This window comes from Uloborus diversus, chromosome 4, assembly GCF_026930045.1.
Source record: "Uloborus diversus isolate 005 chromosome 4, Udiv.v.3.1, whole genome shotgun sequence".
NCBI classification, from domain to species: domain Eukaryota; kingdom Metazoa; phylum Arthropoda; class Arachnida; order Araneae; family Uloboridae; genus Uloborus; species Uloborus diversus.
Window position 1 is genome coordinate 143547124 of NC_072734.1, and position 12444 is coordinate 143559567.

The following is a 12444-nucleotide window of genomic DNA, read 5'->3' on the forward strand; positions in this document are numbered from 1 at the left end:
ATATATATATATATATATATATATATATCTAAACTACTTTGTGTATTAGGGTGGGCTGAAAAACAACTTGGTTTTTTTTATTTCGATGATGGGTAGTGCGGAAAAGATGCCATTGGTAGAGCAAAGTGCACATAAAAAGTTTGAATTTTTTCTGACAATTTCTTGATCTGCCACAATTGGGTTGAAGTTTCGAAAAAATGCTGTTTTTTCATGTTTTTAGTCAAAATTAGCAAAAATAGTATCTTTCTATTTTCGATGAAGAGTTACGCGGTAAAGCACTAAATTCCCATAAAAATTTTGAGGTGTGTGGAATAGTTCTTTCTTTTGCTAAAAATGAGTAGAAGTTTCAGCAATTTTCAGTTGTCTTAACGTTTTCAATAAAAATTCTCAAAGTAAAAATTTTGTTTTCGCTATATATTTCTGCCATAGTTATATAGTTTTATCGTATGTGATGCATTTTTAGATGCGTGGTGTACTACAAATTGACTATTGCGTATAAATTTCTTAATTTAAAATATGCTATTCGAAAACTTTGTGCAGTTGTGTTCAAATTTAAGGTTAAACAGCACAGAACTCAACAAAGAACTAAAGATGGTAAGGATGTACAGAAAATTTCTGTTTGTACTTTCAACAGAGAGTTATTATCTACTCTGTTTTAGGTAATAAAAGCTTTTTCCGAGTTAAATTTCGGCATTTTAGTGCTTTTACTTCTGTTACAGTATTACTACAATGAAAGCATCATTTCCTTCGTGGACATTGCACAAATTCGGTGCTATTTTTTAGTAGTTTTTCTATTTACTGCGCACAGCTGGCGTAGGATTTCTGGTTCTAAAATCGTTTCGGGTACTATGTTTATTCCAGTTTCTTCTGACGAAAGACATTTCGTGGTTCGAGGTTGGTTGATATTGGTTGAGAACCAAACCGAGCATATCGTCGTATTCAGTTAACTTGAATTTTAAATTCGAATTTCTTGATTCTTGTTTCTTCTTTTGATTGCTATCTATTTATTCAATTAGAATTCATCACAATGTTCTCACACCTTGGGTTTTGTCAGTTTCCATTGCTGTGGTAGCATTGTTGTGAATTCTGAGGAAGGCTATGTTATTTAATCTTTTAAATCCCTGTTGCGTACACTAGTCATTTCTTTAGGTGAATCATATGGGCAAATCAATTCCTATTATGAACAGTACGAGACATCGTAAGGCATCTTTGGGTTTCGAGGTACTTAAGTGCAAGCAAAAAGTTCGGTAGGCAGCTGTGAGCCACCAGAGCTACGTAATAGGCCCTGGTTGGCTGTCTTGTGATTCTGGACAGCACAGTCTAGTTCAAACAGTATCACAACTATCAATTATGTGTTTTTGGTCTGTGCTCAAATATTGAATAGTTTTTCTTTTCTTTTGGCAATGTAGACAGACATGATGGAGGTATCCTAGAATGATAGCATAAATAGGTTTTTGCATGCCATCAGCTTGGGTTTGATTGGGGCAGAAAGTTCTTAGGTTCAATACTTTCTCTATCTTATTTATCAGGTGTCAGACCGCGAGTTCATTCGTATGAAAAATGTACACCAAAAATGTTGCAGGTCTTTATTTATTTCCATCTTTTTCTAACGCTTGCAATGACACCATTGTTTTTTGTTTTTCTTTTCATATCATTACGGGAGTGCCGTTTCACGCGACTGTTATTAGTTAAAAGATAATAACTTTTTTCTTATTTAAGAAGATTTATCTTTGATTAAGAACGAACTCTGCGTTACTCCCGTCGGTTTTGAACGCTAATCCGAGAGCTGCACTGAGATTTCTAATAGCATATTTCAAATTTAAAAATTTATACGCTATACGAAGTCAATTTATAGCACACCAGGCATCTAAAAATGCATCACAAGTGAGAAATCTATATAATTTTGGCAGAGAAAAATAGCGAAAACAAAATTTTTACTATTTGTGAATTTTTATTGAAAACGTTAAAAAAACTGAAAGTTGCTAAAACTTCTATTCATTTGTGGCAAAAGAAAGAACTATACCACACCCTCAAAATTTTTATGGGAGTTTAGTGTCATCAATGGCATCTTTACCGCATAACTCTTCATCGAAAATAGAAACATACTATTTTTACTAATTTTGGCTAAAAACATGAAAAACCGCATTTTTTCGAAACTTCAACCCAATTGCAGCAGATCAAAAAATTGTCAATTTTTTATGTGCACTTTGCTCCACCAATGGCACCTTTTCCGCACTACCCATAATCGAAATAAAAAAACATTTCGACCCACCCAATTGTGTATAGGTAAATAAAAACAACAAAACACAAGTAACATTTACAAATTCGGACACATAACTAACTTGAGTTTTAAGTTCATAGCGTAATTTCAAATTTTTGACCCCCCCCCCCCCAACCTCCTTTAAGTCTAATTTTGGGCCCCCTCCTAAAAATCGTATGAATCTATTCTTTTTTATACTTTTAGTGCTATCACAAGGTCAAAACACTGACACTTTCACAGCCCCCCATATTTTTTTTAGTCTTTAGCCTACAAATATACACTGGTGGACAGTTGGTAAGGACGGATCGCAATGGACTATGTAGCGTGCAAAAAAGTAAGTGTAATTCGATTCCAAGTGAAATAAACTAATGCCAGAGCGCTAGAACATTACAATAACGACAATTTATTGTGCTCTGAAATCCAGAAGGTTTTAAAAAGTGTTCAAAGGACGAAACGGTCATTTTGTGCTGAATACGTAAAAGTGAAAAAATGCAGTTACCTTCCCCAGGCGTTCCGGCGTAAGATGATAATATGGGACACGGCCACCATGGAGAGTGGCGCAAGCTTCCACACGTCAAGTGATGCTTTATACAACATTATCCAGCAGCTGCTGGAGTAATTTATCCCATTCTTCTGTCACTCACAGATAAGGGTGTCCTTGCTTATTTGGAGGGCGTTGTCGACCAGCAAGACTGCTCTCCAAAGCATCCCAAACATTTTCAAGGATTTTCAGATCTAGAGAACGTGCTGGCCGATGGGTTGAATATTCTCTCTCTCTCTCTAGACACTTCTGGAAAGCGACTGTTCGATGAACTTGCTGTCATTTGAGAATAGTACACAAGCCTAGTTGACTTCTCTCCAATCGACATCATTACAAACGTGCGAAATGCTGACTTATAGACAGTGGGATGTACAAAACAAGTTGTCGGACGTTTAGTCTTACTGCATGCAAACGTCTGACTACAATTTTTCAGGATAGTTGCTTGCTAGTAGCAACAGAAAACTGCTTAGCAACCTCAGTAGCTGTGTTGCGCCGGTTCCATTTTGTTGCTAGCACTATGCACCAATCTTCTGCTGACGTCGTACTAGTACACGCCCGCCCCAGTGGCATTTGCTACTCATTCCAATTGTTTAAAATGATTTCCAAACCCTCAAAACAACCTACGGCTGTCGTAGAACTCCATTGTAACATTTGATATTTTTTGCCCTTATTCAAGTGCGAACAACGTGGCCACCCGTAAAATCATCTAAGGGATGTCGAGAAGACATACCGAAAAATGCAAGTTCGTCAATTGATTCTTTCCCGTCAAACTCTGCCTTTGAACAGCAATTCTTTTCATGCGTCAATTGCTTTATATCGCTTATCAACGCTATCACGTGAAGAGGAACGTCGTGAATCTAAAATTTGCATATGCACAATGTATCCTAACCGTATTCCGCACTTATGCTAATTTCCATATTTCCTTGCCTTTTTGTGGTTGCTAAAGCTGCGACATCATTACAAACGTGCGAATATTATTTTATTTATTATTTATTGCCATGTCCGTCCTTAGTAAATGTTACATTCATAACTGATGAGTAATTTTTTTTTTTTTTTAAATTCGTTAAACAGAACATTTTTTTAACTACCGGCAGACTTTTAAAATGTTATAACTCGAGATCATAGAGATACCCAGTTCTATACAGGGGCGCTCAATGGGTAGTCACAGGAGATCACTGTTAACACCCAAAAGTTTTCCTCCTTCTACAAATCTTTTATGATGATTTGAAAAAATTGGGGACATAATTGAAATTTTTAAATGCCCGAATGTCCTTTTCTTTAGATATACATATTTGTGCATACCCGTATTTTATCATTTGGAAACATTTGGAGTTCTATTCGGCAAGTTCAGAATTTCCGCCCTCTCAAAAGTTTCGTTATTTTAGTTACATTAATTACACTCTCATTCTTCCGGGAAAATAATTTTTTTTCGCAAAATAAAGAAATTAAAAGTTCAAAATTGTTTTCTTACGAAGCCGTTTGGTAAGTCAATGAGGTACAGAAGTTCATATCAAACTGTTGTCAAATATAAGAAGCAGATAGCTCCATTTGCATTTGTTATGACAATGTTTTTCTTTTTTTTTTTTTCGAGGCCTATGCTAAAAACTTGCTTTAATTCACGAGAAAATGAACTTGTTTTTTTTTCATAGCTTGGAATTGGGACTGGATGTTCGTTACACGATATGGAATTTCCTGCTAAATGCCATCATCGATTCAATGGCGACCTTCGGCGTAAACCAAGTGCAAGTACAGAGATTACTGACAGTCAGAAATGTTCCGAGAGCAAGAGCGTGAGTTTATGAAATCGATTTTATTCTTTATTTTATTTCTCATGCCAAATTTCTGGAAAAAGTGTTTATTTTGCTCATAATATAGCAAAAGGTAACCATGCGTTCGCTGTTAAAAAACAAAACTGGCATTTATGCTGCCACTAACTTTTACCGTAAAATCCTATTTTACTGTAAAATTTTACAGTAGCATAATCGAGAGTTTAAAAACACAAAATGCGAGCAACAGGTCTGATCTCGAGACTTTCGAATTGGCAGGTGGCTTTGCTGCCCAATATACGAGTAGTGACACATCAAGTGAGGGGAAACACAGTGTTATCTGCTTCGCACTGTACGTCACGTGGTGTATTAACTGACACTGCAATCGTTTATTTTTTTTTTCCGTACAATTCACTGTAAAAAAATTTTTTATTGTAAATACTCCATTGTGCATCGATATTCACCATAAAAGTTTCTTGAATTTTTAACAGTGTAGAATTTAATGAATAAATGGGATGCGATTACTAGTTGAGGATCAAAACATCTATACTCGTACATGATTTTTCAAGTAAAAGTTAGTTCTTGTGGTAGAGTAAGTGCACCAGTGGTCGGTTAGTCCCCAGAAGCCAGTCACAAATTACCTAAAATATCCTATAAATAGCATATAGGGTAGACCGACCAGTGAGTGAACACCACCCAGTGAATGAACAGCGCGTCATTTAAAAAATAATAATAATAAACTTCCAAAAAAAATTTTCTGAATAAATTCACTTAAAAAGCGTTCTTTATCGATTCTCTAAGCTATCTGACACCTGATTGGTTACTTTGGATACGTATTTTTTTCCTGGAAAAAATTTGAAATTTTTACTGCCGTGAATCGTTTTTTCTCTCTTTCAAAATAATAAGGCTGGTTTCGTGCTAGCAATTATTTTGATACATATTATTTTTATGGATAAATTTTATTTTTTAACTCTACGAAAGAAAAATTAAGTATACATATTTAGGCTATGGATTTAAATTGTTTCAATCAATGCAGAATGCGTAGATTTTCAGGTAGAGGGGTGTTTAGTCACTGGGTACGAAAAATTGCGAAAACCCAGTGAATGAACAATGGCAAAATTTCTTTTGATTTAAAAAGAAATTTGAAGTTTCTTTAAGATATTTTCATTTTCGTACTTTTTTGTAATGCAGACAGTTTTATATATTTATTTATGTATTTCATTATATATTTTATAATTTCATTATTTTTGTCTTTGCAAACAATGAACTTTTTACTGAGTTTTATCTTTTATCTATCTATATCTTTATCTGTATATTAATCTACCTACCTACATCTATCTTTCTATATCTTTATCTCTCTTGATAAATAGACAGGTAGATAGAGAGATAGAGAAATAAAAATATACAAAGAGAGAGAATAAATAGTGTTGCGCGTCAAAGTAAGTTTCTAAATTCAAAAACTCTTACAGTACATTTAACCTCTTCAACGCTTCCAAAAGTCGCGGGGCAATGAAATCATTTGAACTATGGTTTTCAGATATTCCTTCTATTTCTTCGTGTAGAAATTGTGACACAAGCAACTTGGACAAACACTTTGACTTTTAACTCAGAACAATTTAATGATAACACAATAAACTACATTGTTAGTTGCAAATAAAACTTGTTAGTTAATAAACACAACATGAAGATTTCTGTAACGAACTCGCGCGAAATGTGAAGGACTGTGAACTATTACATACTGCGATAACATTCTAAAGACTGCCACATACTGATAACAACTGCCACGAGTTGCGCGAGTCCGGCTAACTTATAGAAACTTAACTACTCAGTTCAGTTCTTAGGCGTTTTCCTCAGATAGGTAGGTATGTATGTATGTTTGTATATAGATAGATAGATAAATAGATAGAGGAAGATATAGAGATAGATATATAAAAAATAAGAGGTAACTAGATATATAGGTAGATAAATATAGAGATAGAATAGGTAGGTAGATAGATAAGATCGATATATTTATTGATAGATAAATAGATAGGTAGTGGTTAATAGATAGATAGGTAGATAGAGACTAATATAGAGATAGATAGCTAGGTAGAGAGACTGAGATACAGAGATGGATAGTAGATATATAGACAGGTAGATAGACCGATAGATACATAGATAAATAGATTGATTAGGATAATAGATTGGTAGATATTTAGATGTACAGACAGATAAATAGGTAGATAGTTAGGTAGATAGACAGATAGATAGATAGATAAGTGGATATATAAGTAGATAAGTGGACAGATAAGTAGATAGATAGATAGATAGATAGATAAATTAAGATAGATAGATAGATAAGTAGACAAATAAGTAGATAGATAAGTAGATAGAGAGATATATAGATAGATTAGTAGATAAATCGATAGATAAGTATATAGATAGATAGATAAGTATATACATAGATAGATAAGTATATACATAGATAGATAAGTAGATAGATATATAGATAAGTACATAGATAGATAAGTAGATAGATATATAGATAAGTACATAGATGGATAGAGATAAGTAGATAGATAGATAGAAAAATAGATAAATACATTGATAAATAGGTAAATAGACATAGAGACAGACCGATAGATGTGTAGATAGAAAAATAGAAAGGTATATTGATGGATGGATAGAGATATAAAAAGATAGATACAGATATATAAATAGATATAGATAGTTAGATAGATAGATCTCAAAGAAACTTCGTTTCTTTTTGAATCAAAATTTATCATGTTCATTCACTGGACCAATTTGTGTTCATTTACTGGTTCGAGGTGTTCATTCACTGGGTCGTTGTGCCATTTTTTCTTTAAACACCTAAAAATGTCGGAAGCGGTACCATTTAGGTTCCCGCGGTTTTTTTAGAGCTATTTACATAGGTCAATTAAAATGTTTTCACTATTACGATCTGTATAGTATAGAATTTAAAATTACTAGGATTTTTAAAAAATGAAATTGTGCTTAACTGCTCATTCACTGGTCGGTCTACCCTATCTGGATTAAAATTAAATATGACGCATTCCCTCGTTCACGTATCTATTTCGAATTATCATCCAGTAGCAGTAATTTGTAGTTAGTATTTCTTGAAATAGTAATAAATTATTTTCTTTAAACAGTGCGTTCGTCTTTCTAGTTTGTCATTGCGCTAATTTTTCCAAAAACTAGAAACACCATTTTTCAATGGCATGTGCCCCCTTAATTTTCCTCCTACTGAAAATTCGTATGTCTTTAATGGTAAAGGATTGTACTTTCTAATGCTTCAATGAAAAAATAAATATTTCATTGGATCGAGATGTGTTTAGAGGGTGGGCTTACCGTCGAGTAATGGTTTTTTCTGCATTTAAAATACTTGGTCACATGGTAAGCTGATATTTATTACTATGCTGTATGGGATGTTTGGTTGATTACTCCGTAGTCTCATAGTCGTCCTTAAAATGGCTTTTATAAAGCTTATAAAATAGTAAGTTGAGATAAAATGGCAATTTAGTTGTGTTAGTAAAAATTTTATATCCAACTTTATTCCTTTTAAAGAAAAAGTTTAAATTTTGTGCATAGACTTTTTTTCTTGAAAGGGGTCTGCATGAAACTTTATTCTTTTTACTGTAGATTTCTATTGTATTGTATTACTGTAGATTGTATAGTTTCTATTGTGTGTACAATCAAACATTTTTTTATTTGTAGTGTAAATATTTTTGATTAATATTGATCTTATTGCTACTTTTCATATTGTAGAATAAAATAATGGTTTGAGTGAAAGATATTTTTCAATATTTTCAGCGCCTTATTTTTGAGTATTCCTTTATGGGTAGCCTTTCACTTACTAAATTGCCTCATAGGCATTATCGTCTATGCCTATTTTGCAAACTGTGATCCAATAACAGCTCCCAATGCATCTATTACATCATCTGATCAGGTTTGTATTTTTTGTTATTATCTACTAATTTTTCTGCAAGTTGAAAAGCTTGTTTTCTACCCGATAAGATTTTGAAGACAGGTGATAAATATTGATTTAAGTATAAATAGCAAATATAGTGATATGAAATGCACTTTTATTTAACTGTAACATTTCAATATGAGTAAATTAATTTTTGATAGGTTGTTTAATGCGTTACACTGTTAAAAATTCAGGAAGATTTTCCGGTAATTGTTACTGTAAAATGGCGGACTTACAGCATCGCTGATTTTTACGGTAATTTATACCGGAGAAATAAGCAATCCCAGCTCCAATTGGTTGCTGTGGCCTACCGAAGAAACCGTAAAATTTACGGTAACTTTTGATTTTTACGGTAATAGTTACTGGCAACATGGATGCCAGTAACAATTACCGTAAATTTTCCGGAAAATTTTTAACAGTGTAGGCTTTTGGGAGAATTCATTTACTTGACATTTAATAGCAATTCAGTCAAGTCAAATCATTCGTATGGCCGGCGCGGACCCCATGCGTCAGTTTCCCTCAAACGTTTTCGCCTCACTGCACCTTTTGACGAACTAAAATTTTCTCGTGGCACCCTAGTCTATCTCTATCATTTAAGGTAAATGCGCTAAATAAGGCTATGCTAATGTTCATAACTAAATACCACGCTTATTTGTGACTGAATTTGCACCAGCTTTTGCATGTTCGTTTTGCATGTCAGATGGCCTTATTGGCTGCAATCTACTTTTCTAGGATATCAAATCATAGGAAACGAGCTGATGTGTGTGCATCACATGACTTTCTTTTACACCAATTTAATGTTATTTCTCCATTACTGGCAAGATTTAGCTCTCTGAATATCACCAACAGTGGCCAAATTAAAACTAGATTTTTTTTAAAAAATCCGCCAAATTGGTCGCCACGTTGGCGACCAAAAGACGGGCGATACATTGACAAATGTCCGCCAAATTATAACACCACTTGAGTTTGCATCGAAATTAACAATGATTTTCCCCCAAAAAGTTGCAAAAGCCCCCTTTAGATACACCCGAATGCAACCAAAAGGGAAGGAGGACAACTAGGCTCCCACTAGGCGTCTACGTGCCAAATTTCAACTTTCTAGGACATACCGCTCTTGATTTATGCGACATACATACGCACATACATACGCACATACATACGTACATACAGACGTCACGAGAAAACTCGTTGAAATTAACTTGGGAATAGTCAAAATGGATATTTCAGGCGTCCAGACGTTCTTAGGTATATATACAAGTGAGGTCGGGTCGAAAAAAGAACTCAACATTCATTCGGGGGTGAGCAAAATGAAAATTAAGGTCGATTTTTGAGTGAATTTTTTTTTCGCGAATACAATACTTCCTTTTTTGTAAAAGGAAGTAAAAATGCTGGTGTGCACATACATCTCTTTAAATTCGTGCTCTACATAAATTAGGCTTCAAGAACGAAAAACAACGTTTTAGTAAGCTACAAAGACGTAGAAATAAAACCTACTGTAAAATAAGATAAGATAGTTTTGACATTTCTCTTTTGTAATAACTTTTGCTACATTGTTGCCTGGTAATCAAAAACTGCTTTTTGAAAAAGCTTAATCATCAGCCATGCTTTATGATAGCGATGAAGATACCATATAGCAAATTTTTATTATGCTGCATCAAAAAATAGGGGGATAGCTTTGTTGCCCTACATGAACTTATTTGGCATAATCATCTAACATATACATGGATATTATGGACACTTCGCGGCACACCAGGGTGCCGCAGCACCCAGTTTGAGAACCCCTGTCATATATGTGGATGTCCGGATCTTTGTGACGTGCATAACTAAAAGACCGTTTGGCCGATGTTCATGAAATTTGGCACAAAATTAGTATGTAGCATAAAGAGCACGTATCTTGAAGCGATTTTTCAAAAATTCGATTTTGTTATTTTTTTATTTTAATTTTAAGCCCATTTTTCACATAAATTCGAAAATTCGGGGAAGAAATATTTCATTTACATTTTTAAGTTGTAGGTCAGTCGAAAGTTTGGAATGTTCTGCATAAGAGGAAGTTTATGCGAAGTTTCTATGAGTATTAGGAGAGCTGTAGGAACCGTTTAAAGGAAACCAAAATCCAAAGCTTCAGCATGCAAAACGATTCTAAATGATTAAGTTCGAGAAGAAAATTAAAAAGTAAAGATAAATGGAAATAATTTTTTAACGGAAATTAACTTTTGAATGTTACCACTGTTAAATCTTTTACTCCCTTTGATTTTTCGATTACTTTTTTTTTTAATTTCGTTTCAAACCTTTTTAAAAACGGACTAATTTTTAGAACCCAAATTCTTCTCTTTTATTAAAAAAGAAGAAGACTTCAATTAAATTGTTTTATCTGTTAAGAAAAAGTCGTCTGCTTTAATTTTCTTACTTTCTATGAAATAATGTTCAGTAAATTATTAAAATATTGCTTTCCAACGTTCTTTCTATAGTGTTTATTTTTGGAAACATGTTTTATTTTTGCGTTTTAAGCAAGGAAGGGACACTTCTTTCCTCTTTTAAAATATTTCTAATATTTTTGCTGATCTCTTTTAAGCTACACGCTAAGTTTTCAAATCTAGCAAAAATATGAAGACATCTTGAAAAAAAAAAAACTTAACTCTTATACTAGACGTTAACTGTAAATATACAGGCGAACCAAATGACCTTTTAATATTCTAATACGGGCAAAGCCCTGCGGGTTCCTCCTGTATTATAAAAGGTAATAAACATATCAAAACCCAAATGTTAAATGTTTCTGTACTAAGATCGCTGATATGAACGATGGGACTTATTGATTTGATGTTTTTTTTTTACTATTACAGTTACTTCCATTATTTATGATATCTGCTCTTAGTACTTACCCTGGTTTAGCTGGCCTGTGCATTTCTGGCCTTTTCAGCGCTTCACTGAGCACAACATCATCGGCAGTCAATTCGCTCACTGCTGTTACAATGGAAGATATCATCCGTCCAGCACTTGGAGGGAAAAAAATATCTGAGAATAAAATAGCCTTCATTTCAAAAATTATCAGTAAGTAATGAAAAAAAATGCATTGCAAATTTCATTATACCTTTTTTACATTTTGGTCCAATGGCACATTGCTATTTTGTTTTGTGCAGCATGATACTCTGCATGATATCCTTCGTCGTAACCGTTACTCTAAATGCATGCTTTCAATGGGGTTATTTCCTTCAGTCAAAAGTAGTACTTTTTATCACTGAAAGTGAAAGAATAAGCACGGAACCAGAAAATACTTTCATTGTCCCAACAGTAATTTTTTAATTAATTTTTTTAAATGTCCGATTTTTCAAACAAGGCGTGGTCTTGATGACGTCACAAATGATGTTCTTTCGCGCATCTTTGTAATTTATTTCCATGTTTTGATAATCAAGAAGCGAATTAAAATTGCGCTCTACGCTTGCTATCAACCATATCGTTGCCGATACACGTGAGTAAAGATGCGAATTAAATATTTTGCTCTGTGAATGGCAACACTGAATGGCATTTCATCATTTGTGATGTCATCGGACAGAAGCGTAAACAATGAAAGCACACCGGTTTAAGTAATTATTAAAAATATTAAACTTAAACAAATTATTTAAAAAATGTTTAGGTCCTATGTTTTGAAACATGCTCTTTCAAAAAAAAAATACTTTAAAAATTTTGGAAACGACCCCATTGCAAGAATGGTCAGAAACCAATGCAAAAGTCATAAGAATAAAAGTTTGAGCAAAAAAGTTAATGCTAATAAAAAGTACGAAATCTGACTTTTCATGAGGTACTCAGTTTCCTAAAGCCATAGTTAGAGAAATTATCTTCAGGTAGATGATGCACACATATTCCCAAAACTAGTTTTGAATAGACTTTGGCCATTTAGTAAAAACAATATTTT

At 33.5% G+C, this 12444-nt stretch overlaps 1 protein-coding gene across 1 annotated transcript in view; it reads left to right on the forward strand.

Moving 5' to 3' along the window:
• The window catches only part of LOC129220890 (putative sodium-dependent multivitamin transporter), a 53040-nt gene that overhangs the window by 24882 nt on the left and 15714 nt on the right, over nucleotides 1-12444 (forward strand). Inside the window, exons 7-9 of the mRNA XM_054855324.1 lie at nucleotides 4451-4591; nucleotides 8378-8513; nucleotides 11375-11582. Coding sequence (XP_054711299.1) covers nucleotides 4451-4591; nucleotides 8378-8513; nucleotides 11375-11582 — 485 coding nt within the window. The remainder of the gene's footprint in view (nucleotides 1-4450; nucleotides 4592-8377; nucleotides 8514-11374; nucleotides 11583-12444) is intronic.